Source organism: Bos indicus, chromosome 16 (genome assembly GCF_029378745.1).
Source record: "Bos indicus isolate NIAB-ARS_2022 breed Sahiwal x Tharparkar chromosome 16, NIAB-ARS_B.indTharparkar_mat_pri_1.0, whole genome shotgun sequence".
NCBI classification, from domain to species: domain Eukaryota; kingdom Metazoa; phylum Chordata; class Mammalia; order Artiodactyla; family Bovidae; genus Bos; species Bos indicus.
Window position 1 is genome coordinate 43,423,889 of NC_091775.1, and position 26,560 is coordinate 43,450,448.

At 45.3% G+C, this 26,560-nt stretch overlaps 2 protein-coding genes across 11 annotated transcripts; one reads left to right on the top strand and one right to left on the bottom strand.

Annotated features, from left to right (window-relative positions):
* The first annotated feature begins 609 nt into the window (after positions 1-609).
* MASP2 (MBL associated serine protease 2) lies at positions 610-15,272 on the top strand. 6 transcript variants are annotated; one of them, XM_070768229.1, is made up of 12 exons: positions 610-729; positions 813-1,041; positions 1,161-1,338; positions 2,103-2,234; positions 4,348-4,544; positions 4,618-4,765; positions 8,214-8,332; positions 10,086-10,164; positions 12,300-12,431; positions 12,932-13,006; positions 14,228-14,763; positions 15,009-15,272. In XM_070768229.1, exons 1-12 carry the CDS (start codon positions 725-727, stop codon positions 15,030-15,032), a joined length of 1,854 nt encoding a protein of 617 aa, XP_070624330.1. In that variant the 5' UTR covers positions 610-724; the 3' UTR covers positions 15,033-15,272. The 6 variants fall into 6 exon arrangements, 5 of the variants coding, with proteins under 5 accessions (XP_070624330.1, XP_019831870.1, XP_070624332.1 ...); XM_019976311.2 differs by having other exon boundaries at positions 14,228-15,272; XM_070768230.1 differs by lacking the exons at positions 610-729; positions 4,348-4,544 and having other exon boundaries at positions 903-1,041; positions 14,228-15,272.
* On the bottom strand, positions 12,655-24,211 carry TARDBP (TAR DNA binding protein). Of its 5 annotated transcripts, XR_011560810.1 has the most exons (8): positions 24,062-24,211; positions 22,827-23,074; positions 21,151-21,314; positions 20,781-20,921; positions 19,978-20,148; positions 17,381-19,603; positions 16,517-16,613; positions 12,655-13,003 (listed from the first exon to the last, which is right to left on the bottom strand). XR_011560810.1 is itself a non-coding variant. In XM_019976315.2 (6 exons), exons 2-6 carry the CDS (start codon positions 23,062-23,064, stop codon positions 19,073-19,075), a joined length of 1,245 nt encoding a protein of 414 aa, XP_019831874.1. In that variant the 5' UTR covers positions 23,065-23,074; positions 24,062-24,211; the 3' UTR covers positions 12,655-19,072. The 5 variants fall into 5 exon arrangements, 1 of the variants encoding a protein (XP_019831874.1); XR_002182467.2 differs by having other exon boundaries at positions 12,655-17,660; positions 18,395-19,603; XR_002182466.2 differs by having other exon boundaries at positions 12,655-16,613.
* Between the last annotated feature and the right edge of the window lie 2,349 nt (positions 24,212-26,560).

Sequence of the window (26,560 nt, forward strand, 5' to 3'; positions counted from 1 at the left end):
GACAAGAACGCTGGAATGGGTCACCATGGTCTCTTCCAGGGTATCTTCCCAACCCAGGGATTAAACCTGTGTCTCTTTCGTCTCCTGCTTTGACAGGTGTTTCCTCCAAGAATAAGTCACCCTTTTCTGCTGGGGTTGGGGGATGGGAAGCAGGGATTGGCAAGATGCTTACTTGTGTCCAGAAGGACTTGGGGCCGCAAATTCCTGATTTCACTGCAAGCTCAGAGTTGCTTCCTGGAGCATCATTTCCACCTGTCCATCTGTTTCTCCAGCTTCCTAAATGTCGATTCCATATCCTTGCCCCTGTTCCCCATTGTTGTGGACTCGTGTTTTTAAAGCTCCCCTCTTCTCTCTGCCAGGAGGGAAAGGTAGATGCCTGTGTGTCTCCCCCATGTCCACCTAGAAGCCACCACCTTTGAGATCATTGTCCCCAGGACTCTGCGTGACCTTGGAAGTCACACACTGCTGGGGAACCCCAGAGGTCAAGGGTGAAGACAGAGCTAGCATTTGTTCCCAGGCCTGGCCGTCATCCAGGCCCAGCCCCTGGCTCCTGGAGCATCCTGCCCTCGCTGCCCAGAAATCTGGGCAGGCAGGAATCATGGGGTCTGTTCCCAGAAGGCCAGGGTGGCTGGGGGCAGGGCCAGGCGCTGGACAAACAGATCAAAGGTGAGGCTCCCTGGGGCTCCAGACGGTGCCTAGTCAGCCGGAGGACACCGAGTGCACCATGAGGTGGGTGGAAGCCCCCAGGACCTGCTTGGCAGGGGTGAGGGCTGAGAGCAGGCCTCACCGCCCCTGCCCTGCACCGCCCTCAGGCTGCTGGTCTTCCTGGGCCTGCTGTGGGGCTTGGTGGCTGCGTCCTCGGGGCCACAGTGGCCCAAACCAGTGTTCGGGCGCCTGGCATCGCCCGGCTTCCCCGACAAGTACGCCAACAACCAGGAGCGGCGCTGGGCCCTGACGGCGCCCCCCGGCTATCGCCTGCGCCTCTACTTCACCCACTTCCAGCTGGAGCCCTCCTACCTGTGCGAGTATGACTTTGTCAAGGTGCCAGCAGGGCAGGCGGGGGGATGGGACACCTGGGAGCAGGGTCTGACCTTGGAGGGTGGGAGGGCAGTCAGGCCTGGCGTCGCGCCTTTGCTCCCCGTGACCCCCGAACCCCCCAGCTGAGCGCCGGGACCAAGGAGCTGGCCACGCTGTGTGGCTCAGAGAGCACGGACACAGAGCGGGCGCCTGGCAACGACACCTTCTACTCACCGGGCTCCAGCCTGGATGTCACCTTCCGCTCCGACTACTCCAACGAGAAGCCGTTCACGGGCTTTGAGGCCTTCTACTCTGCAGAGGGTGAGCAGGGGAGGAGGCCGGTTGTGGGGGCGGGATTCGGTCTCAGGCCAGACTGGTCCTCCCTTTGGTCTCCTCCCCACCCCCACTCTAGTCCCTGAGGCTGGCTTCTTGCCAGACCAGCAGGAGAAGAGTGCATACCTGGTCTGACATCATCACAATGCAAATATCCCTAACAGGCCATGATCTCTGCTCTAAACTAAGCCCCCCTTGGGTGCCAGGTGCTAAGACTGAATGCCCTTCTGTGCCAGGGACATCCTTAGGGGCCCCTGTGATGCAAGGGCCAGGTGAGCCCATTTGCAGATGGGCAGGTGAAGCCCCACTAGCTTGAGTACTGCGTCTGCATGTGGACTTCGATGCTTGATTTCAGATTCTGGCTCTTGCAGGGACTTGCTGTGTGGCCTTGGGCAAGTGGTTCAACCTCTCTGTGTTTGTCCTGAGGCTGCTCTAAGAGTTCAGTGAAACCTGTACAGAGGCCTACCCACCGGGTTCCCTTGTAGGCTGCTCCCTGGCCTGGCTACGTGGAGCAGGACACTTCACCTTCATTGGTTTAAAAAGGGTGAAATTGAGGTCTCCCTCCACCTGCTGCAGGAAGGCCACAGTGACCTTTGTTTGGCCTCTAGCACTTGGCCGGGCACAAGCCACCTCCATTCCCGAGGAGGCTCCTCTCAGGGCAGCTGTGAGGCTGGGGGCCTCTGAGCCTGAGCCCGGGCCTCAGTGATATCCCCTCTCCTTTCCTGCTGCCTGCCTGCCTGGCCCTCCCCCAGACATTGACGAGTGCCAGGTGCCCCCAGGAGAGGCCCCCACCTGTGACCACCACTGCCACAACTACCTGGGTGGCTTCTACTGCTCCTGCCGTGTGGGCTATGTTCTCCACAGGAACAAGCGCACCTGCTCAGGTGAGCCACAGCTGGAAAGGGGAAAAGGGGGACACTATGCCTGGCCCAGCCCCCACTCTGCCCCAAGATACCACTGGCTCCTCAAGGCCACAGTTGCTCTGCCCAGGCGACTGGAGGGACCACTGGCCTTGGCCCTCTAGACACTTCTCCTAGGTGGTGGCCCCTTCTTGGTCTTCTGTCCCTTCTCACCATCCACCCATTCATCCTCTACCCAACTGTCCATCTGTCCACTCACCCATCCATCCATCCATCTGTCCACTCACCCATCCATCCATCCATCTATCCATCTATCACCCATCCATATATCCATCTATCTGTCTATCCACCCATCCATCTATCCGTCCATCTATCCACACATCCATCCATCCATTCACCCGTGCTCTCCAATTCCTCACTCACCTCTGCCCTGTCCTTGGCTCACTCTCATCCCCTTCAGCTCATTCACTTGGTGAGCATGTGTTAGGCTCTCACTCTGTACCTGGCTCACCCTCCCTGGGGTGGGGGGGCTCCAGGATGGAGGAGTGGGGGGCCCCAGGCCTGCTTCACACAAGCTTCCCTTCATGGAACCTCAGGGTGAGGGCAGGTCCTGCTCAAAGCTGCTGTTTGGTGCCCAGCCAGCCAACCCCTTTGTCCTCCACTGCCTGGATGCCCCTCTGCGCCTTTGCCAGGGGCCTGGATGGAAAACCAGCTGGCGCCCTGGGGAGTGAGCAGCCGCATCCCTCCTCGAAGCTGACCCTGCGCCCCCTGCTCAGTCATCCCTCCCCCGTGTCTCTCCCTGTCTCTGTTCTCTTCCAGAGCAGAGCCTCTAGCCTCCCCTCCAGTTCCCGTCTGGGTTGGGCAAGTCTGCTGCTGCCTGCAGCCCCCACTGACCGCCCCCTTGGACCTAACAATAAACGTGGCTCCACCTCCACCTGCTGCCTGTCTCTGGGGGGACAGTGGGGGAGGGCCGTGATGTGCTTCCTGGCCCCTCTCCTCTTCCACCCTCATCTCAGTCTGAGGGGCCCCAGTTGGTGGGGTGGCCCCCTCCATGGGGCCACAGGCGTCTTTCCCAGAAGGGCTTGCTCTACCTCCACCCTCGTTTTGATGGTGGGGCCTTGAGGTCCAGAGAGGGGGCATAGGCTTGCCTGAGTTCCCACAGGGCAGCCAAGCTCTTGCTGCTCCCCTACCAGGAATCCAAGGACTGGGCTCAGAGCATCCTTGGGTCCACTTCCTATTCAGAGGGCAATTCAGGTCCTGTGTGTGATGGGCTAGGGGGAGCCTGACCCAGAGCAGAAGAGGCCAGGGAGGTTTTGATGGATGGAAACTGATTGCCCATCAACTCACTGACAGGTAATCTGGTCCCCCACGTCTGGGGCTGACTGCCTCTGCACCCTGGGAAGCAGCCACGTAGAAGAAGAAAGGCAGTGCTGGGCTCCTACTTCCTGAAATGTCCCCCGCACCACCACCTGGGGGAGGGGGGCAGGACCCTCCCATGAGTGATGCTGACTTCCCTCTTCAAAGGCAGAATCAGCTGTTTCAGTGGGGAATGTGGGCCCCAGACTCATCTGTGATCAATGTGGACTTGAACTTCCCTCAACTGCCCCCCTGTCTTGATCCAGGGAAGGGGGGTGGGGGGAGGGCCCAAGGGAGGCTGGGCTGGACTGTCCAAGACTGGGGGAAATGAACTTGGGGGTTGCTAGAGTCAGGGGTGGGTGGGTGACCCTCAGCCCAAGGAGATATCCCTCCTCCCATCCACTCCCCACCCAATTCCTGGGGAATAAGGAAAGTCCCCTTCTCTTCTCTTGGTGCCTCCTTCCCCCGGGCAAATCCCACACCCCTCATTCCTGGAATTGGGACTCTGGCCCAGTGATTCCTGCAACAGAAGCCTTGGCCTAGGGCCCCCACCTTCCCTGGGGGTGTGAATGCAGCCCCAGAGAATGTACATTCAAGTGTCGAGGGTGTCAGCTAAAGCCTGGAAGCCAGAGGAAGCCCCTCCCTAAACTGTCCCTTCAGCCCCTGGGTGGAGTGTCCTGTCTCTGGAAGGGCTTCTGGGGCTGGTGTCTGAGCTCGACCAGTAGCCTGAGCCAGGCTTCTGTGCCCGGCTCACCGTGCCTGTCTTCCCCCCTCTCCCCAGCCCTGTGTTCCGACCAGGTCTTCACTGCCCGGTCTGGGGAGCTCAGCAGCCCTGAATACCCACAGCCATACCCCAAACTCTCCAGCTGCACCTACAGCATCCACTTGGAGGAGGGATTCCACGTCATCTTGGACTTTGTGGAGTCCTTTGACGTGGAGACGCACCCCGAGACCCTGTGCCCCTACGACTCCCTCAAGGTCTGGTTCCTCTGGCCCCCACCTCATCCTGGCCCGGTAGGTCCTGGGGTGACGGGTATCTCTCCGTTTTCAGATTCGAACAGACAAGGCGGAATACGGCCCGTTCTGTGGGAAGACATTGCCCAGCAGGATTGAAACCAAGAGCAATACCGTGACCATCACCTTTACCACCGATCAGTCGGGGGACCACATGGGCTGGAAGGTCCGATACAACAGCACAGGTGAGGGCAGGTAGGGACTCTTCCAGAAGCATCAAGGAACCACAAGGGATGGAACTCTTCCTGGCTGGGCCCCGGAAACTGGGAAGGGACAATTTTTCCTTAACCTGCTCAGTGTCCCTGGATAAGTCTGAAAAGCAAACTGAAAGGTTAATGGGAAAAAGTATACTTGTTCATTTCATGTAAGTTTTATGTGGCACTAGGGCTTCCCAGTGGCTCAGATGCTATGAATCTGCCTGCAATGCAGGAGACCTGGGTTCACTCCCTAGGTCAGGAAGAGCCCCTGGAGAAGGGAATGGCATCCTACTCTGGCATTCTTGCCTGGAGAATCCCATGGACAGAGGAGCCTGTTGGGCTACAGTCCATGGGGTCACAAAGAATTGGACACGACTGAGTGACTAACACTCTACACACACTCCACGCTTTACATGGCACAACTGCCTTCCTAAGGAAATGAAGACCCAGAGAGACAGCTGTGTACTTCTGTGCTGGGTCTGCTAAGGAGTGTGACAGGTTGAGGAATATAAAGTAAGGGTGGTGAACTGGGGGAAACTTGTTGTTCAGTCACTCAGTCATGTCCGACTCTTTGCGACCCCATGGACTGCAGCATGCCAGGCTTCCCTGTCCATCATGAACTCCTGGAGCTTGCTCAAATTCATGTCCATCGAGTCGGTGATGCCATCCAACCATCTCATCCTCTGTCGTCCCGTTCTTCTCCTACCCTGAGAAAGCCCAGCATCAGGGTCTTTTCCAATGTTAGTTCTTGGGATCAGGTGGCCAGTGTTGGAGCTTCAGCTTCAGCCTCAGTCCCTTCAATGACTCAAATGTAGCCAGCCTTGTTTGTTAGGATTCTTCTTGGCATCCCTTTGTCTTTGGTGACAAGGCTTCCCTCTGAGTGTAGGGAAGACACCTGTCACACAAGGGTCTTATAACCTGCTTCAGGGGAGAAGGGAGAGGTAAAGGGAGGAATATGGAAGGGTGTTGTCCCAAGGGCAAGGGAACTGTTATGTGCAAAAGCCCAGAGGCTCCATCTTTCTTGGTGTGAAGCTGCAGTGGGTGTGATGGGGTGGGCAGAGATGGGGGCTCCCGTCACACAGAGTTTGGACAGGGCATCTGCAGCTAGGGCTACACTCTGCCTCCCTGATCCGCCTCCACCCTCCAGGCCTCTTGGGCTTTCCCCACCTCTTCCTCATGACAGACCCTCACACACTGGATGGTTCTTGGTACTTCCTCCTTAGACACAAGTCCAAGTCCCCCATCTTCTGGGCACTGACCGCTGGATGTGACTGTCCCCCTGAGAGTTGACACTCTCAGCCAACTGGTCTCTGAGGATGTTTTTGGAAGGGCCGAGTAACTGAACTGGAGAAACTCCAAAGCAAAATATTTGCAGCCCAAGCTGTGCTGAGAGTGCAGGCTGAGGGTCAGGCTGCCCAGCTTGATGTCCCAGCTGTAGTGCCACCTGCTTCCTGGCCGTGTGACACTGAGCTTCTTAAAGTAACTTTCCTGAGATATAATGTCTCAATTATCTAATGAAGGATAACATCTCTGTGGAAAGGTGGGGGTTGGTGGGCTAATGTAGAAGGCATGGGGTGTGTGTGAAGGAGGTATTACTTTTTAAAATGAGGAGACTGGATTAACAAAGATTAACCTTTGGGCCGCCTCTGTTGGACATGTGGGAAAGAATGAGAGCCTGGTCAGGAGGGCAGAGACCAGCACTTTGGGAAGCCTTTTCTTTTTTTTTGATGTGGGCCATTTTTAAAGTCTTTATTGAATTCGCCACAATATTGCCTCTGTTTTTGTTTTTTTGGCCGAGGCATATAGTATCTTAGCTCCCTGACCAGGGATCGAACCCACACCCCACTGTGTTGGAAGGTAAAGTCTTAACCACTGGATGGCCAGGGAAGTCCCAAACATTTCATTATTTAAAAGCCTTTTGTTTTCCTGTGGGTCAAAGTAATAAAATTTCTAAACCTGGAGTACTGGTTTCAGAGCGAGTAGGAGGGAAAAGTCAGGTTTGCCAGCTGCTGAGTGAGAAGGGGCCGGCACATGGCCTGGCAGTGTGTGTGAAGGAGGGTGTGAGCAGGACCCTGGCCTGGGATTAAGACGGTCTCAGTAAACCCTGGGATGTCCCTGGAGACTCTGGGGCCTGCCTGGGACTGAGAGTCACCCAGACACATAGAGATCGGCTGCTGGAGGAAGTGGAGGACAGGCAAATGGCCTGCGTGGGCTGAGGGGTGGCCTTGGGGGATTGTCAGCCATGGGGGATGGGCTGAAGCCATGGGCTGACAACAGGCCAGGGTTTGGGGGCCAAAGTGGAAGCCAGTCCTGAGCCCTGTGTGCACATGCTCATGAGGGACAGGAGAGGCTTCCCAGGTGCCAGTCTGGCTCTGAGCCACGAGGTCTGCTGGGAGGGCTCCCTGGCTGTGACCACCTCTTCAGTTCAGTTCAATTCAGTTCAGTCACTCAGTTGTGTCTGCCTCTTTGCAACCCCATGAATCGCAGCACACCAGGCCTCCTTGTCCATCACGAACTCCCGGACTTCACTCAAACTCATGTCCATCGAGTCGGTGATGCCATCCAGCCATCTCATCCTCTGTCATCCCCTTCTCCTCCTGCCCCCAATCCCTCCCAGCATCTGAGTTTTTTCCAATGCGTCAACTCTTCGCATGAGGTGGCCAAAGTACTGGAGTTTCAGCTTTAGCATCAGTCCTTCCAAAGAACACCCAGGACTGATCCCCTTCCAGTGCTTATTCCCTGGTGACTCAGCCGGTAAAGAATCCGCCTGCAATGCAGGAGACCTGAGTTCACTTCCTGGGTCAGGAAGATCCCCTGGAGAAGGAAATGGCAACCCACTCCCGTATTCTTGCCTGGGAAATCCTACAGATGGAGAAGCCTGGCGGGCTACAGTCCATGGGGGTCACAAAGAGTAGGACACAACTGAACGACTAACACTTTATTAGCAAAGCACGTTCGTCTGTGCTTCACACTCAGTCCTCACAAAGCCCCAGGAGGTGAGCAAACAGTCTCATCAGACTTATGGATGAGGAAACTGAGACTTTCCTGTGATTTAAATGCACGTGGTGCAACTCTTCTCCACTCCCACCCCCACCGCCCCCGTTACATTCCCCAGTTCTCTGCAGTGTGTGTGAGGCCCCTGGTGGGGACCAGACACACCCTTTGCAATGACCATGCTCCCTTATTGCATGCCTGACTTTCTTTCCATCACTTTGGCTGAAGCCCAGGCCAGACAACAAATCCTAATTTGTACAGTAAGCAACGGAAAATTTAATCTTGCCTTTGGATTTAAATCTTAAGAACTCTATCCCACTTGTGGAAAGCTCTCTCTACACAATAAGTGTTTCACTTATAAATCAAGAACTTCTAATTGCTCAATTCAGACTTGCCTGCTGTAGACCACAGCCAAACCCATTCGTCTCATTTCCTTGCTCAGCTGAGCCTTGCCCTGATCCATTGGCGCCACCTAATGGCCGCATCTCCCCTGTGCAAGCCAAATACATCCTGAAAGACCACTTCTCCGTCTTCTGCGAGACCGGTTATGAACTTCTGCAAGTAAGTTAATATAAAACTGCTAACTGCAACCACAATCATGATGGTTTTTAAATGAATACACATTTATATCAGCAAGTATGTGAAAGGAAGATGGGAAAACAGCTGTCAGCATGGTGGTTTCTTTTCCCTGTGATTAAACAATAAAATTCAAAGAAATGATACATTTGCTAAGAGAAATGGCTATAGAAAAATTTCTGTTCTTAGGAATTCTGCTATTTAAAAAAAATAATTAATTTGTTTATAGCAGTGCTGGTTCTTCCTTGCTGCTCAGGTTTTCTCTAGTTGCAGCAAGCCGGGGGCTACTCTCTAGTTAGTGTGTGGGCTTCTCATAGTGGTAGCTTCTCTTGCGTGGAGCACAGGCTCTTGAGCACAAGGATGAAGGGCTTAATTGCTCTGCAGCATGTGGAATCTTCCCGGAACAGGGATTGAACCCACATCTTCTGCATTAGCAGGAGGATTCTTAACCATTGAACCACCAGAAGTCTGCTATTTAAAAAAGCTTTGTCTTGGGGAGCGCTGGTGATATAAATGAACACCTTTCTCAGTTCATACACATTACTGCAGCTCCTGGTAAAGCCACTGAAATGTTTGCCATTGTGCTCTATGTTATCACCTTGCTATAATCAAACTCCTCGTGGTCAAATGACCTTTACCTGAAACAACTCCTGGGCCCACAAAAAATTAAACAGCCCTTGCAAACAGTATATTCTGCAGAGTTATAAACAGTGACCACTGTTAAGGGAGAGGGAGGATAATTTCAAAAAATGCTTAGTGTGTTGCTTTAGGGGCCCAGGTAGGAGATTAACATGTCCTCTTTATGTTCTTCAAAATTGTCACTGAATCCCAATGGTAAAAAGTAATAACACTGAAATGATAGCTGGCTATGCAATCCAGTCCTGTGGAGGGGGGAAAAATGAAACACTTTTCTCAATTCGCAAACTTCTGGGCGGGCTCTTACCATAGCTCCTTGAACTGCAAATCTGTTTTTCTTTTTAAATAAACATCTATTGAACATCTAGTTTTATCAGCCATTATCTTTAAAGATATATATATATTTTGCCATGCCTCGTTGTTTGTGGTTCCCCGACCAGGGATTGAACCCAGTCCCTGGCAGTGAAACCTTGAAGTCCTAACCATAACCACTGGACTGCCAGGGAAGTCTCACTCTCTTTTTTTAGTATTTCCTGTTCAGTCTCTGATGAAAGAAAAAAAAAATCATCCTGCTCTCCTTTGAAGCATAAAGCTTCTGTCAAAGCCACTTTCTTTCATTTAAAGTCCGTTTCAGGAAAATATCTCAATGTCAAAAATGTCCCTCTAGATATTAGCAATGGAACTGATAGAAAACACCCTTGTGAAGTTTAAGGAAGTATTTTAAATGACTTTCCTCCAGCTAATAGCTGCAGGGTAGAAAAATCCAGACATATTCATTCCATGCCTGATCAGGTTGACCTTCCCCAGACTTCTGACCATCACCCTTTGGCACTTAAAGAAATGGTGCAGCATCAGCAGGAACTTGAAATCTGACATATTCTTGGATTAAAATGGAAGGCAAAAACTGCTGCAAGAGGTCAACATCTTTGAGAGACACACGCAAGACATTACCAAGCACACACATGTATCGAGGTAGCTGGGCTGTGTCATGTGGGTTCATCACCCTCCTTGGGAGCATCTCTCGAAACACTGGAAGAGGAACTACTGTGGAGTGCTTTATGATGAAAACGAGGAAATTAATATTTTCTCAATTCCTCTTTAGGGTAACTTACCCCTGAAGTCATTTGCTGCAGTCTGTCAGAAAGACGGGTCTTGGGACCGACCGATGCCAGTGTGCAGCAGTACGTATGTGCGACCACAACGCCCGCAGCTGCTTCTGCTACTACTGCTTCTGGTCTTTTTAGAAAATGATTTTATCAGGGCTTGAATTCTAAGTATGCTTGTCTTACCCAGTGTCTAGGTGTACTCTTAAGCAGTTAAAACGGGACCACGCTACTAGGAAAAGTATTTGCTTTAGTATATGCAAAAGTACTTTTCTAAGTAAAAAGATGGGGAATAGAGAAAAATTACATTGTAATACTCATAATCCCACTGTATCAGAGTATAACCACTGTTGCTATTTTGGTGTATATCTCAGTTACATATATCACACATACAAACATGTTCAGGCCACCACTTGATGCAGACAACGGCGGTATGTGTATGTGTATATACACGTACATACACAGACATATATCCACATCAAACTGGGATGACAATGTCCATTACCATTTTGTGAACTGAGTCATGTATCTAATGAACTATGTTACATGTTCAGTTCAGTCACTCAGCTGTGTTCGACTCTTTGCAACCCCATGGACTGTAACATGCCAGGCTTTCCTGTCCATCACCAACTCCCGGAGCTTGCTCAAAGTCACATCCATCAAGTTGCTGATGCCATCCAACCATCTCATCCTCTGTCGTCTCCTTCTCCTCCCATCTTCAATCTTTCCCAGCATCAGGGTCTTTTCCAATGAGTTAGTTCTTCACATCAGGTGGCCAAACTATTGGAGTTTCAGCTTCAGCATTAGTCCTTCCAATGACTGATCTCCTTGTAGTCCAAGGGACTCTCAAGTCTTCTCCAAGAACCCCAGTTCAAAAGCATCAATGTTAGTGGAAGTAACAAATTTACAAAACAAAAAAAAGTGAAAACCTCTCTTGCCCAAATCCTCAAACTGTTGATACCTTTAGGACACTGGGGTCCATTCCTTCACATTCGTTATCTCCTATGCTATTCATACTAATGTATTTCACTATTACATACTTTTGAACCAAAGTGGGATTCTCAAATCTGACTGCAGTTTACCCTTCCCCTCCATAATTGCTGGGCTATCTTTCCACATCAATTCAAGTACTAACAGAGCTGCTCATTCTTATTAATGACTGTCTAGTATTCCATGAGACCTGATTTTCAGTCCATGTGATCTTTATTTCGTTTACCATTACAGATGCTGTAGTTAATACCTCTGTACCTATATCTTCACATATCTTGTTCAATGGTTTCTACAAAATTCCTAGGGGAATTTAAATATTTTCATCTCTAAAATTTATATTCCTGTCAGAATATACCACCAATATACCACCAATTTTTAGTTTAAAAAACAGTAAGAGTTGGCACTGAAGGGAGTGTTGGAGTAAGAGGTATGGGTGTGAGCCCCGGTTTTGCCACTTCTGTGGTTATGGGCATATTACCTGTGGAGAAATTATAGACAATGTGGACTAAGCACTTGGCACAGAGCCAGATACACTGCTATTAAGCTGCTGAAAACCAAGTATTATTTTTTTAGTATCCACAGAAATACATCAACAACGTTTTATTGTGTACAAAACTATGACTTTCAGACTGATACCACTTTCTCACCAACGAGTTGGTTATTTCACATTAATGTCCGAACAGGTATGAATTCCAACCCAAACTCAAGGTAGCATGACTTCTAGGCCTTCTAAAAAGCTAAGGATCATAACAAGCTGAGTCCTTCAGTCATTTTTGTATTGTTCTACCCTTAAGGCCAATCAAATTGCACCATTTACATGGAGCCAGACTGTACATGCCACCTGCACGCCGCGCTGTTTTCTTCTGTTGCTATTTTGTTGCATGAGGAGATATTCAATAAATGCCAGCCACTTTTTTTACATGTGGGAATGCTAAGGAAGTCCAAGTGGTTTCAAATCCCTTTCCTTTAGGGAAAGCATCCTACCCTCCTTGCCCAGGGCCTTCACTTCAGTCTAGCCATTTACTGAGGGATAGGAAGGAGTGACGCTTTAAAACCACACTTAAGGTGATGCTCATTTTCAGAGACGAAATGATGTCCACCTTGAATGTGCCTTCAGGTTACAGCACCACACAGCCAACCACCATCACAATCTCCACACATCATTTTAATGTTAGAATTCAGCACAAACTGACTTCCCTCTCCCATTATTTATTATTTATTAGTTGTGGACTGTGGCCCTCCTGACGATCTACCCAGTGGCCAGGTGGAGTACATCACAGGTCCTGCTGTGACCACATACAGGGCTGTGGTTAAATACCGCTGTAATGAGTTCTACACGATGACAACCAACGATGGTAAGCAAACTGTTCCAAGTTGGGGGTGGGTAATATTTGGAACCTAAGCCCTCATGATCTGAAAATAAACTTACCCAACATTTTTGGCTAAGGCTAGGCAAAAGATTAAAAGGCACGTCTCCCACCTGCTAAGTGAAATATTGCAGCTGAAGTGACTTTAATGTCAATTTACAAGAATCTGAAAACAGATCTTATCTAGTAAATGACTACCACAAACACACAATATATTCCAAATGGTTTAATTTAACAAGTCAAAACCTTATCATTAAGCACTTGAGATCTTGATACATATTCAAGTTACACGTCTAAAAGGTTTCCACTTTGCAAGCAAACATGGTAATGCAGAGACCTCCTATTTATGAAATCATGTAAAACGGTTATTCAGAACCTCTATTTCCCACTGATGCTCAAGAATCAACATTTTTCAAGGGGGTATTCAAGCAAATGACAACCACCTTTTACATGCAGTTAAACATTTTTGTTTTTCCAATGATTTGCAGGTAAATATGTGTGTGAGGCTGATGGATTCTGGACGAGCTCCAAAAGAGAAAAATCACTCCCAGTCTGTGAGCCTGGTAATGGATACATTTATACAAGAGATTTGTAATTGATGGAAAGTAGAACTGGGTAGAAGACAGTAAGTAGGGCTTTAGCTGTGTTGGCAGAAATGTAACTTCAGCACTTGGCTCTTAGACCAACTTATTATTTCCAAATAATATGTTCTCATTACCCCTTTCCATGTGGAGAGGTTTGTTAGGTCCTGACTGCATCAGTCATTTGATTATTTTTGACCTTACAACTAGGCAAGCATAAAAAATTAAATACTTAAAATTATCTTGAACCATTTATACATTTATAAACACGAGTTCTTCTGTTACTTTTCTTCTCTATAGAAATGCTATTAAAACCCAAAGCTAATAACCTCATTATTTCCCTAAGCAATTGTTTCCAATGACATCTAGTTTTTAAACATTAATGCAATTTGCCTTTTAATAGTACTCAGAAAAAGTTTTTACCAGAATTGGCTCTGAAGATATAGTTGACAAAGAAGAAAAAAAATCAGAAAAGTAATAGTATATCCATTACCCCTGTTACTGGGTTTAGTCTTCTCAGTTGACACAATGTTTATAAGCTTTCATACGAGTATTCTGCCACAACAGGAAACAGATTTGCTACATTAATAAGCATATTTAGTTAGCAATATACAGTAAAGTCTAGTGTCTGGAAGGAACAACTAGACCAGAAATAATTTCTGAACCTGAAGGTTCCTGGCTACAACTGTAACATTCTCATTTTTAAAACATTTAAATGTTCAAAGGTGAAAGTAGTCTGCAAATCCTATGATACTGACCCTAGTTCCTGCTTTCCCAGAACTACAGTGTAGATACCCCATTTTACAAGGAGGAAAACAGAAGCAATGGAGAGGTTATTTACTTTCACTTCCTGTGCACACCAGCTCAGACAACTGTTAGCCCTACCGAACACATTCCCAGTCCTGAGACCAAGTTACTTTGGCAAAACAAATTAGTTTCTACATATTAATTTTCACTCACCTCATTTTCTGAGGAGCTAAAAAACACCGAATGGTTTTATCGGATCTTTGAACAATGTTTCGAGCAGTAAAACATATATATACTATACTCACTTGCCTGTACAGGTGGACAAACACCAGTTCGTGTGATACAATTTTTGGGTGACATTAAACATGAGTAATTGACAACTCCAAAGTGGTAATAATTAGAGAAAAACACCATCAGGTTTCTGTAAAGCCTCTATACATCTGCTTATTTCCCCAGTGTGTGGAATATCCACCCGTACTACAGAAGGTCGTATATATGGAGGACAAAATGCAAAGCTTGGTTATTTTCCTTGGCAAGTGCTGTTACTAGGTAAAACTATGGCAGCAGGTGCACTTCTGTACGACAACTGGATCCTAACAGCTGCTCATGCTGTATATGACCAAAGGGAAGACACTGCCTCCCTACAGATTAGAATGGGTGCCCTGAAGAGAATATCACCTAATTATACACAAGCCTGGGCGGAGGCCATTTTTATACATGAAAGTTACATTCATGATGCTGGTTACGATAACGACATAGCACTGATTAAACTGAAGAACAAAGTTGCAATCAACAGCAACATCATGCCTATTTGTTTGCCAAGAAAAGAAGCAGAATCTTTCATGAGGACAAATGACATTGGAACTGCATCTGGATGGGGATTAACCCAAAGAGGGTTTCTTGCCAGAAATCTAAAGTTTATTGACATACCAGTTGTTGACCATCAAAAATGTACTGCTGCCTACGAAAAGAAGTCCTATCCAGACGGAAGGGTAACTGATAACATGCTTTGTGCTGGCTTGCAAAGTGGGGGCAAGGACAGCTGTAGAGGTGACAGTGGGGGGGCATTAGTGTTTCTAGATAATGAGACCCAGAAGTGGTTTGTGGGAGGAATAGTGTCCTGGGGTTCCATTAATTGCGGGGAAGCAGATCAGTATGGGGTCTACACCAAAGTCATAAACTACATTCCCTGGATCAAGAGCATCATTAATAGTAATTTTTAACTTTGTGTCTTCAGCTAGTACGTGATTCTTTGTTTTAAAAAATATCCGTAAAAGATCTTAGTGGCAAATTGACCTGAGAAACATGAACAGGAGCGCTGCCATTCCACCCCAACTGAACCAGACTGCAGGTGAGCCTGCCTTTCAGGCATGTGTCCACTAGCCACTCTTCCACTACTTAACTCTTTGATTTAAGGGGACATAAGCCACTGTAGTGATACTCATCTTGGCCAATCCATTACAAACTCATGGATTAAATCTGCATTTACTTACTTAACAAAGTCCAGTGTCTTTTTCTACTATCCATTTGCATTTCTATGAAATTTCCTATTCATGTTCTTTAACTATTTTTGTATTTGTTCTTATTGATCTGAGAATGTTATATATTACAGCAGTATTGGTTCAGGAGTTACTTTGAATGTTTTTCTTGGGTAGATAAATTGGAAATAGCAACACTTTGGCCTATGTATAGATTGATTTCCATGTTAAAACAACACTATCATTTTTTAATTATAAAAAACTGCCAAACAAAGAACACGAACAGCACTATTTCACATTGTCAAGAGATTTTCTAAAGGACAATTTGGCAATATATTTCACAAGTCTTAAAAGCGTGCATAGTCTTTGACCTGGTAATTACAATGCTAAGATTTTAATTTAGCTGTGAGAATATTCCTAGCACTTGGAAATAACCTAAATAATGTTCAAATTCAGAAGACAGTTGATTCAAAAGTGTCATTTTCATAAGAAATATATTAAAAATAAGTGGCAGTATTATTAATAAATGTAGTTTTTTTTCTTACCATGAACATGAAATACTTGGGCACACTTAAAAATAGATTACAGATCGTACAACAACTGAGTACAGAACTCAAATACACAGTTAAGAGTTGCTCTCCTAGTAATCAACAACAAAAAACTATTCTAATTATCACATACATCTGAATTACTATGTACTTAACATCTTTCCTAAGGACAAAATTTAAGCCCTGACCCAACCTTAAAAAATTTCATTTAGTTGACCTCCCTAAAAAGTTTTAATACCTAACACTCAACAAAATTCCTCATTCTAGCCAAAGAGTCACCATTATTATGTAGAAATTCACTGTGATTTCAACTAACTTCTCTTGTACATATAAAGTGCAACTTCTAGAGACTCACTTTTTAAAGCTAACTTTCCAGCATCTTTGTCACATAAATAAAAAAAGAAACTGTATTTTTCCAGTAAGACTCCAGACACTAAACTGTGGTGGCAACAAAAATTTTTATTCAACTGGTTCAAAAAAGTTTTTAGAATGAATGCATTTAGATGACCAAATAGACTTAAACAAATCTTTGCCAAATAGTTTACTTCTAAACTTCAATTTTTTTTTTTTAGGGTAGAATTAAATACCCATAGCTATGTAGTACCATAAACATGTTAATAGAAGGCTACTCAACATTGAAAGCCTTCTAAGACTGGTAACTAGATTTATACAAGTGTAAATAAGGGATTAAAACCATGCCATTGACAAAGTTAACTTACCCCTGGGCTTCTTGAAGGCTTGTCAGTTTAGTCTTTGGAGGTCCCCGAATACCATTTTAAGTTACCATGTTACTGCTGCTGAGTAATAGTGCAAGTGCTAAAATGCAAAATTCAGATGGTACAGGGTTTGGAAATCATGCAATTTAGATGCAGAAAAAAAAATTAAAACAACGCAAGATCCTTTACAGAGGAAACTGAATAAAACAATGTGGCGACCATAAGCCTAAAAGACGACTTCATTTATAAAAGTTTAAAACACATAACTTGCAAAATGACAAACCTATTTATCATAATCTAATTAGATAAGGGCATTAGGTAAATTATCAACACAAAAACTGTTACATTCTTCCACTAGAAAAGGAGCTGACTCTCACATAAGTTAGTTACATTTTAAGTACAATAGAGAATCAATATATTATTGCTTTTACATACTTAACAATGCACCGTGAGAGTCTTGAGTTTTGTAGATTTATTTGACATTATACTATCTCCCCATCTTTGGAAGACAAAGCCCCTTTCACTTAACACTTCCACAGACAGACAACCCACCCTGCTAATTCTTAAAGCTATCAGGCTTCTTAATGGATTTCAGGCACAAGATAATTTGTGGTTTCTTCTACTTTATCCCTATTGCAATTAATTCCACTTTTCAAATCCCCATCCAGAAAGGTGCTGATATTCCCTTCATTTCAATTGATAGGCTTTGCTACAAAGCATTTTAAATTAACATTGCTTTGCCCATTCCTTCAAATAAGAATATTTTTAGAAGGATGATTTCCCAATGGAGATTTATACAGGCCATGTAAATAGAACATCACCCAAATGCACAGAGGCACTAAGAAAAAGCTGGAGGGTACTGCTTACCATTTTAGGTGTGGTCACCCAGACTTATTAAAAACTAGATTTGAAAAAACAAAAAACAAAAAAAACTTTTCACTTTGGACAATGCAAGAACAAATAGCAATTAAGTCTGGGTATCAGGTGTCAATGCATGACAGGTGATGAATCCATTTGACTTGAGACAACTTTTCAAATAAGTTTATTTGAAGCAAAATAAACTATTGCCAAGAAACTTTATGAAAGTTCCATCTCAAAAGGGTCAAAAAAAGGGGAATTAACTGCTATGAATTCTTTGCATTCAGGGCTGCAAAACAAAGACACATATTATTTAAATCAGTTTTATTTAAGAATTTCCAACAGTGACAACTCTTATAAAAAGCATCCAAGCACAGGACACAGAACTGCAGCAAACAGCATTCTTATGGGTAGCTAACAGACATGAGAACTTCCACCCTGCTTTGAGACACCCCGAGCTCACTGGTGAACTCTGCTTCCAAGTACTCCTGCAAAGCACACCACAAGCTCAGTCCATGTTCTCAACCCATCAGCTTCAGTTCACATTACCACACTTACAGATCAGTAACAGAAGAGAACACACACCATACAGCATTCACAGCAGTTGACAAAGGGGTAAGGGAAATACAAGTATCGTTTCACTTAACACATTCAGCTAACGTGGGTCATCTAAGAACAAAACTCACTTAAAAGTCTTCCAACAGATGTGGATGTCCTTTGAATGCAAAAACATTCGTACATTATTTGCTATCCTTGCTCTCTGCACACTCTCTCACCAAAGCCACAGGATTGAGAGACACATCTCGCCAAGTTAAAAAATATCCATTATGCACCACCAAGTCTCTGCACGCGCTCTCTCCTTTTCTCGCTCATACTAGCCTCTCATGCCTCGGCACCACCATCAATCCCACACAAGGTTTCAAAAGTTCAAACAGCCTTCTGGTTCCATATCACAGCCTTGCGTTCATAGCGTTGATACGACTCCATGAAATAAAGAGTAGCGGATAAAAATGGGACACCCACCGTCAAAGACGCAGCCTGCGCAGCGTGATGGCGAGTTCTTGAATGAGAAAGCATGTAGACAGAAGTATTCCTATGGCAGAATATTTACAGCACTACTTTCAATGAAGTGCTTCTTCCATAAACATTTGAAATGAGATGAACTGCAGAGATTAAATGAAGGCTTCATATTGTACTTTTGTATATGAAGGGAGACAAGTGTTAAAACAAAAACAAAAAAAAACAAAAGAACCAACCACTGTGACACCATGATCTCCAAAGAGATTTTCCTAAGGAAAGAAATCCATATGGTGGGGTTCAAATTAAAACAAGGAGAAAAGAATGTAGTCCTAATCAATGGTTTCCATTTTGAACATGCAAAGAATTCACTTGACAGTCCAGGGATAAAATATTACAGGAGAAACCCTTTGATATCAATTGTAGTGTGTTGGTTTACCCATCAGGCAAACAGCAGTTCACGTTCAAACACTCAATATTTCAACCCTTTATGTAACAAAACTTATAAAATTCCTTTAGCTCTTCCTCTTTTTCTAAAGAAAAATGTCAAAAATACTGCTGAATATACTCCACACTGAACAAACCAATTTTGAAAATTCTTACATGTTATTTTACAATATACTTACCATGAGTTTAGAAAAATTTGAATTCCCACCAGTATACCAACTAACTGTAACCCAATGTCTACATTCCCCAGCCAGAAGATTTAGAATCCATGCTAGAGCCGAAGCCTCCATTAAAACCACTGCCTGACCCTGCATTTGATGCCGATCCCCAACCAATCGCTGCACCTGAATTAGAACCACTGTAAGAGTTATTTCCAGAACCAAAAGCCTGATTTGGCTCCCTCTGCATGTTGCCTTGGCTTTGGTTATTACCTGATGGGCCAGACTGGTTCTGCTGACTGGCTAACATGCCCATCATACCCCAGCTGCTCTGCAGAGCAGCCTGGGCTGCAGCCATCATTGCTGGGTTAATGCTAAAAGCACCAAAGTTCATCCCTCCACCCATATTACTACCCTGATTGTTTCCCAAACCCGCTCCACCCCCTCGACTATTTCCAAATCCACCCTGATTCCCAAAGCCACCTGGATTACCACCAAATCTTCCACTTCTTTCTAACTGTCTATTGCTATTGTGCTTAGGTTCAGCATTGGATATATGTACGCTGATTCCTTTAATGATCAAGTCCTCTCCACAAAGAGACTGGGCAACCTATAAAAAATAAGGGATGTAAATAGAGGAGATTAAACCATTGATTCATACAAAGTAGCAATAAAACTTAGATTTCAAGCCATCATCTACGCTGGAGAAAAAAATCAGCAAGGAGCACTTATTTCATTTAAACCCATAAAATAGCCTTTAGCTTTATAGTAATGGCAGCAGGGATTTTTCCGTTCATTTTCAAAGGATGTGTAACACTCCCACTTAAATGTCACATATTAAAAATATACCTAAGGGGTTTATCACAAATATTCAGACCCAAATACAGGGTCAGAGAGCTTAGTTAGTAAGGATGGTAATTAGCTGGAAGGGCAATGTTCAACAGAAATCACCTAACTGGGGCAAAGTTTTTAAGAGAAAAATACCTGATCATCTGCAAACGTAACAAAGGCAAAAGCCCTGAATGGTTTGGGGATGAAGACATCTACCACTTCTCCATACTGGCAAAAGAACTGCCGCAGTTCATCAGCAGTCATGTCCTCTGTACAACGCCCAACAAACACCTTTCTGCTTCTCAAAGGCTCATCTGGGCTTTGCTGATCAAATCAAAAGGAAGAAAAACCATCAGAAATATTTTACAAGCAATGAAAACAGCATTCTGGTGGAGGATGTAACACAATCTACCTGCCTTTTCTTTAGGTGAGTGCTTAAAAAGTAGGTACATCCTTTCTTTTTTGTATTAGCACATCTTCTTGTAAGACTTCAATGCTTTTAATTTTAAAGCTGATGAAAGTATATTTGGATTAAGGAAAATTGATGAATTAGAAATGTCCTGGCAAAGAGGATAATGTTCCAAATAAGCAAGTCTTGCTTGCTTGGAATAAGTAAGGCTTTTGTAACAAGATCAACATATTCTAATTGTCTTTGTTAACACTAACGAGATCCACATATTCTCTGTTCACATGTAACTATGTAAGAAATTGCTAATTCATTAAATAACAAGAGAAAGAATAAAATGAATCATGTTTTATTCTGGAGAAGCAATAAACTAAGTATTTCAAACAAATATATAAAATATTCACCATGCATTAAGGTCCTGAGACTTTTAACAAAAGATTTCAAGAACACACCCTGCCACATTTTCCAACTGTAATGTTTTATTTTACAGTGTCTTTTAATTAAGTTTGTCACCACAAATGGCCAAAGCAGAGAAAACAAGAGAAAGTACCTTAGAATTTGGAAGTTTACAGTCACACCATCGTCCATCTATCATATGTCGTTGTGACATTACTTTCACCTGGGTTTCATATTCCGTGAAGCGAACGAAGCCAAACCCTTTTGAATGACCAGTTTTAATATCCTTCTTGACCTAGAAAAAAAATCATTTAAATTCACTAAATCTACACACACATATAACCAACCCAGAGTACACACATGAAGGGAAATAGTATAAACCAAATTTCTTTTCAGCACCCATTACGCATACATATAATAAATATTAAAAATATCACCTACTAAACATGAAGGGTAGCATCACCAGAACAAGGAGTTCTGGACGCTCATTCACTGAAAAACTGTTAAGTGAAATCAAAGCTTACCTGAACCATAAGAACTTCTCCAAAGGTACTGAAGTAATCTTTCAGATCCTGTTCAGTTGTTTTCCATGGGAGACCCAACACTATTAAATCAGATGTTTTCTGGACCGCTCTTTTCACTTTCACTGCTGATGAAGCATCTGTTTCATCCATTTTTCTTTTGTTATCTAAACAAAATGAGCAGAAATCTTTTAGAACATTCATTTAACACTTTAAACACTTCACCCCCTTCATGCAGAAATGAGAAACAAAAACATTCTAGGAATAGTAAGACACTGGAAACTTCTGGTAATGAGTGATGTTAGCTCTCATGGACAGAATAAGGCTTAAATAAGCGGCTCAGTTGCTTTTCTGGAGCCAATCTGGGGATTCTAACCTCTGGTTCTGTAACAGCTCAAGATTACAACTGTATGTTCTCCCCTCTCAAAAGATGTATCAAAACAAAAGTTCCTTTATTTTCACTTTAAAATACATTAAGGAAGGAAAAAAAACAGGTTGAAAAACAATGATGCTATCTTTGTGCCTATTAAATATATTTCCTTGATTATTTTAATGTCAATAATCTGACTACCACAAAATTAGCAACTGTAATCTCCAGTTATAGATTTTTAAGGCTGATTTCAGTTTTTCTGTTTTATGTCCAAACTTTCAACATCAAGCTCACATTAATTTTATAATAACAGAAACTTAAGGTTATTAAAAAAAAAAAAACCAGTATTTGGAAGAGCAGAGAAACTCAATGACATTTGGACAAAAGACAGACCATTTTTTGGAGTAGCGTTATGTTCACAGCAAAATTGAGGAAGGCATATTTCCCATATACCCTTCCCTCTACACAGGCAGAGCCCCACCCCATTATAAAAATCCCCTACCAGGGTGGTACACTTGTTACAACTATGAACCTACATCAATACATTACTATCTAAATGACATTTCAAATTTGGGTAAGTATTTACCTACAACCAATGGATCAAGAAACTGCAGACTAAAAGAAACCAAGTTAATTTCAGTACAATTTTTGATACATGAAAAAATCTCTTGAGGCAACATCTTAAATACTGACCAAATAGTACACCTTTGTTGCAATATAAAGTTACAATAAAAGTAACAGATCTATCAACTAGCACAAAGTACCTACTGATAATATGTACTTAGTTCCTTGGCACACTTCTAAATCTTCATGCTTCCTTTTAGATTAAAACCATCACTGATAAGACACAGTGAGAAAAAGCCCAGACCTAAAACTATAATTAGGACTGAATTACTTCAAGATTTGGGCTATTGCAACTGATGTTCATTTAAGGGGGAAAAAAAAGGAGTAAAATTAGCTGAATGAATGACGTAGCTTGCAAGGATTAAGAACAAACCAAAATATTGAGGCACTTCAGAGGACTATTTTCAACAGACTGATAGAACTGCAAAGCATTCTTAATTTCTTAAACTTGGCATTAGTTCAGCAAAATTAGTGCAGATAATTAAACACATAGTTTTAAAAACATGTTCTGTATTCCAATTCTCACTCATTTAGTGGTCTTCCAAGCTTGTCTGACAGTAACTTTTGAAGAAATACTTGGGCAATAAATAGGAGATGGTTTACCACGAAGAGACCATGATCTATGCTTGAGAACGAGATACAAACCTATACTTTAGGATCACTGCAAAACCAAATGGCAACAAACCTTTGGGATAGTTGACAACATATACCAGATTCCCCCAGCCAGCATCGGGGGCGTGCAGAATTCCTTCTACCAGACGGACACCTCTCATACACTGAGACACTGGATTCCGGTAGCGCAGCCCACATGCCCCTGGAAACTGGGCTGTAACCGTGGACAGCAGCACTGTCCCATCGTCTTCCGATGGTATCTCAATGGGCTCGTCATTCTCATCTTCGGTTACCCGAATATATTCAGACATCTTTGTTTCTCTTAAAGGGAAAAGAGATACAAATGACTTAACAATTGTGGTCAAAGTAACTGTTTCCTTATCCCAGCTGATTTATACGGCACTGTTTTGTAACTTGTAGAAAAATTCTCTGGTCTCTGGATTCTTACAGGTGTTGATTATCCCCGAAAAACGAGAAAGTAAAGGCAAGGATAGCTATTAAAATGTAATGCCTCGCTAGTTCATTAAGTATTTGATGAATGCCTACTATACATCAAGTGCTGCCATTGTGAAACTAGTCTCAGATGGCATGCTAGTGGCAAGGCGGGGGAGAGGGGGGGGGAAGGGGAAAGCAGGAGAAAGATCTCAAGCAAGTACTTATTTTATTACAATCGTGATAAGTACTACTGGAAAGTAGTCTGAGGATGTTTGGGAGAACCTAAGCTGGTTGAGATGTGTTGTGTGTGTGGGTGTACAGGGGTGTCAAAGTGACTTCCCCAAACAAGCGATGCAGAAGCTGAGTTTTGAGGACTGAATAGGAGCAGTGAGCCAGCCGAAAAGAACAACGGAAAAGTTCCTCCCTGTTCCAGATGGTGGGCTGTCCAGAGGCTCTCCAAACTTGAGCCGCAGGGACAGCGGCGACAGGTCCTTCGCGACGCGGGCCGCCACCTCCCAGAAGCCAGTGCGTGACAACCGAGGGAGGAGTTTCTAAGCGCGGCCGAGGTGGGACCGCTGGGGTATCAGGCCCTAAACTCCGTCCCGGTGCAAAAGTACGAAAGCACAAAGCAATACCCGCGCCGGGAAGCCAGGCCAAACCGCTGCCTCGGGCTGCACAGCTGCGTGGGCCCAGCACCCTAGCTCAGGCGCCGGCTGCCACCCCGCGCCAGGCCCTAACGTCGCTCCCACACGAGTCCGCTCCGGCAGGACCAAGCAGGCCTGGTCCCACGACTCCCTTTCCGGGTCGGCGGCCGCCCCATCGCGGGAGCCGAGGCACACAGGGCGTCCTTAGTGAGAAGCATCTGCAACTCACCCGCTAGGCCGCTGCTAGGAAGCCCGACAGGGAGAATGAAGCAAGGAGGAATCCAAGAGCAGCCCAGCTACCACTTCGCTCCCACAAAATGGCGCTAGGGCCGCCTCCTCCCCCCTCCGGCCATCGTCCTCTCCCACCGGCTTCCCGTCCGCAGGTGGGGGGGACCGCCGCACAGAGACAACGACCCTCTCCCCAGAGAGGTAGAACCCCCCCCCCTCAGTCTGAGCACAGGGAGTGAACTTGAAGGCTATAAGGAGGCCAGCACCTAGGCCAGAAAGGCTAAATATGGAAAAAATGTAGATGGGTAGGCTTTTACCTCCCCCCACGTAGCGTAATAGATGGCTTCGCCCGACCAACCGCCGGCCCCGGGTCTCCGCCGGAGCTCGCGCACTTTTAAAATGCGCGAGACTAGCGCAGGGGCTCGGCCGGACCGGGCGGGGCGGGGCGGGGCCGGACCGGGCGGGGCGGGGCGGGGCCGGACCGGGCGGGGCGGGGCGGGGCCGGACCGGGCTGGGCGGGGCTGGGCCGGGCTGGGCGGGGCGAAGGCCCTTAGGCCATCCTGACCCTCGGGAGGCTGGGAGAGGGCTGTTGAGCCCAAGCCATTTTTAACCTAAGCCCAGCCAGGTGCGTCCTCTATTCTCCCGCAGTCAACATCCACACCTGGAGAGAATAACTTTGTTCTAAAGAATAGCAAGCATAGCACCTACTGTGTACTGCTGCTGCTGCTAAGTCGCTTCAGTCTTGTCCGACTCTGTGCGACCTCATAGACGGCAGCCCACCAGGCTTCCCCGTCCCTGGGATTCTCCAGGCAAGAACACTGGAGTGGGTTGCCATTTCCTTCTCCAATGCATGAAAGTGAAAAGTGAAAGTGAAGTCGCTCAGTTGTGTCCGACTCTTAGCGACCCCATGGACTGCAGCCTACCAGGCTCCTCCGTCCATAGGATTTTCCAGGTAAGAGTACTGGAGTGGGTTGCCATTGCCTTCTCCGATTGTGTACTAGGTACTACCTAAGTCATCACGTATTTAATTACCCCAACAGTCTTGTATGGTAGGTGCTATTGATGTTATCCGCATATACAGGTGAGGACGAAACTGAGACACAGAGAGGCTCAGTATCTTGCATAAGTAAGGTCAGATGCTCAGTCTTGTCCAACTCTTTGCCACCCTATGGACTATAGCCCCCCAGGCTCCTCTGTCCATGGGATTTTTCATGTGAGAATACTGGAGTGGGATGCCATTTCTTCCTCCGGGGAACTCTTCCTGACCCAGGGATTGAAGCTACGTCTCCTGCATTGCAGGCGGATTCTTTACTGCTGAACTATTGGGGAACCCCAAAGTAAGGTTACCCAGGTAGTAAATGGTGAACCTGACATCTGACCCATAACTCTAATGCTGATATAGTCCACGTACTGTTGAAGCCTAGCTTGGAGAATTTTGAGCATTACTTTGCTAACGTGAGATGAATGCCATTGTGCGGTAGTTTGAACATGCTTTGGCATTGCCTTTCTTTGAGATTGGAATGAAAACTGGCCTTTTCCAGTCCTGTGGCCACTGCTGAGTTTTCCAAATTTGCTGACACATTGAATGCAGCACTTTCACAGCATCTTCTTTTAGGATTTGCAATAGCTCAACTGGAATTCCATCACCTCCACTAGTTTTGTTCCTAGTGATGCTTTCTAAGGCCCACTTGACCTTGCACTCCAGGATGTCTGGCTCTAGGTGAGTGATCACACCATCGTGGTTATCTGGGTCTTGACAATCTTTTTTGTATAGTTCTGTGTATTGTTGCCATCTCTTCTTAATATCTTCTGCTTCTGTTAGGTCCGTATCATTTCTGTCCTTTATTGTGACCATCTTTGCATGAAATAGTCCCTTGATATCTCTAATTTTCTTGAAGAGATCTCTAGTCTTTCTCATTCTGTTGTTTCCCTCTATCCCTTTGCATTGATCACTGAGACTTTCTTACCTCTCTTTGCTATTCTTTGGAACTCTGCATTTAGATGGGTATATCTTTCCTTTCCTCCTTTGCCTCTCACTTCTCTTCTTTTCTCAGCTATTTGTAAGGCCTCCACAGGCAACCGTTTTGCCTTTTTGCATTTCTTTTTCTTAGGGATGGTTTAGATCACTGCCTCCTGTACAATGTTACGAACCTCTGTCAATAGTTCATCAAGCATTCTGTCTGTTAGATCTAATCCCTTGAATCTGTTTGTCACTTCCACTGTATAATTGTAAGGGATTTGATTTAGGTCATACCTGAATGGTCTAATGGTTTTCCTTTCTTCAAGTCTGAATTTTGCAATAAGGAGTTTATGAGCTGAGCCACAGTCAACTCCTGCTCTTGTTTTTGCTGACTGTATAGAACTTCTCCATCTTCGGCTGCAAGGAATATAACCAATCTGATTTCGGTATTGACCATCTGGTGATGTCCATGTGTAGAGTTGTCTCTTGTGTTTTTGGAAGAGGATGTTTGCTATGACCAGTGTGTTCTCTTGACAAAAC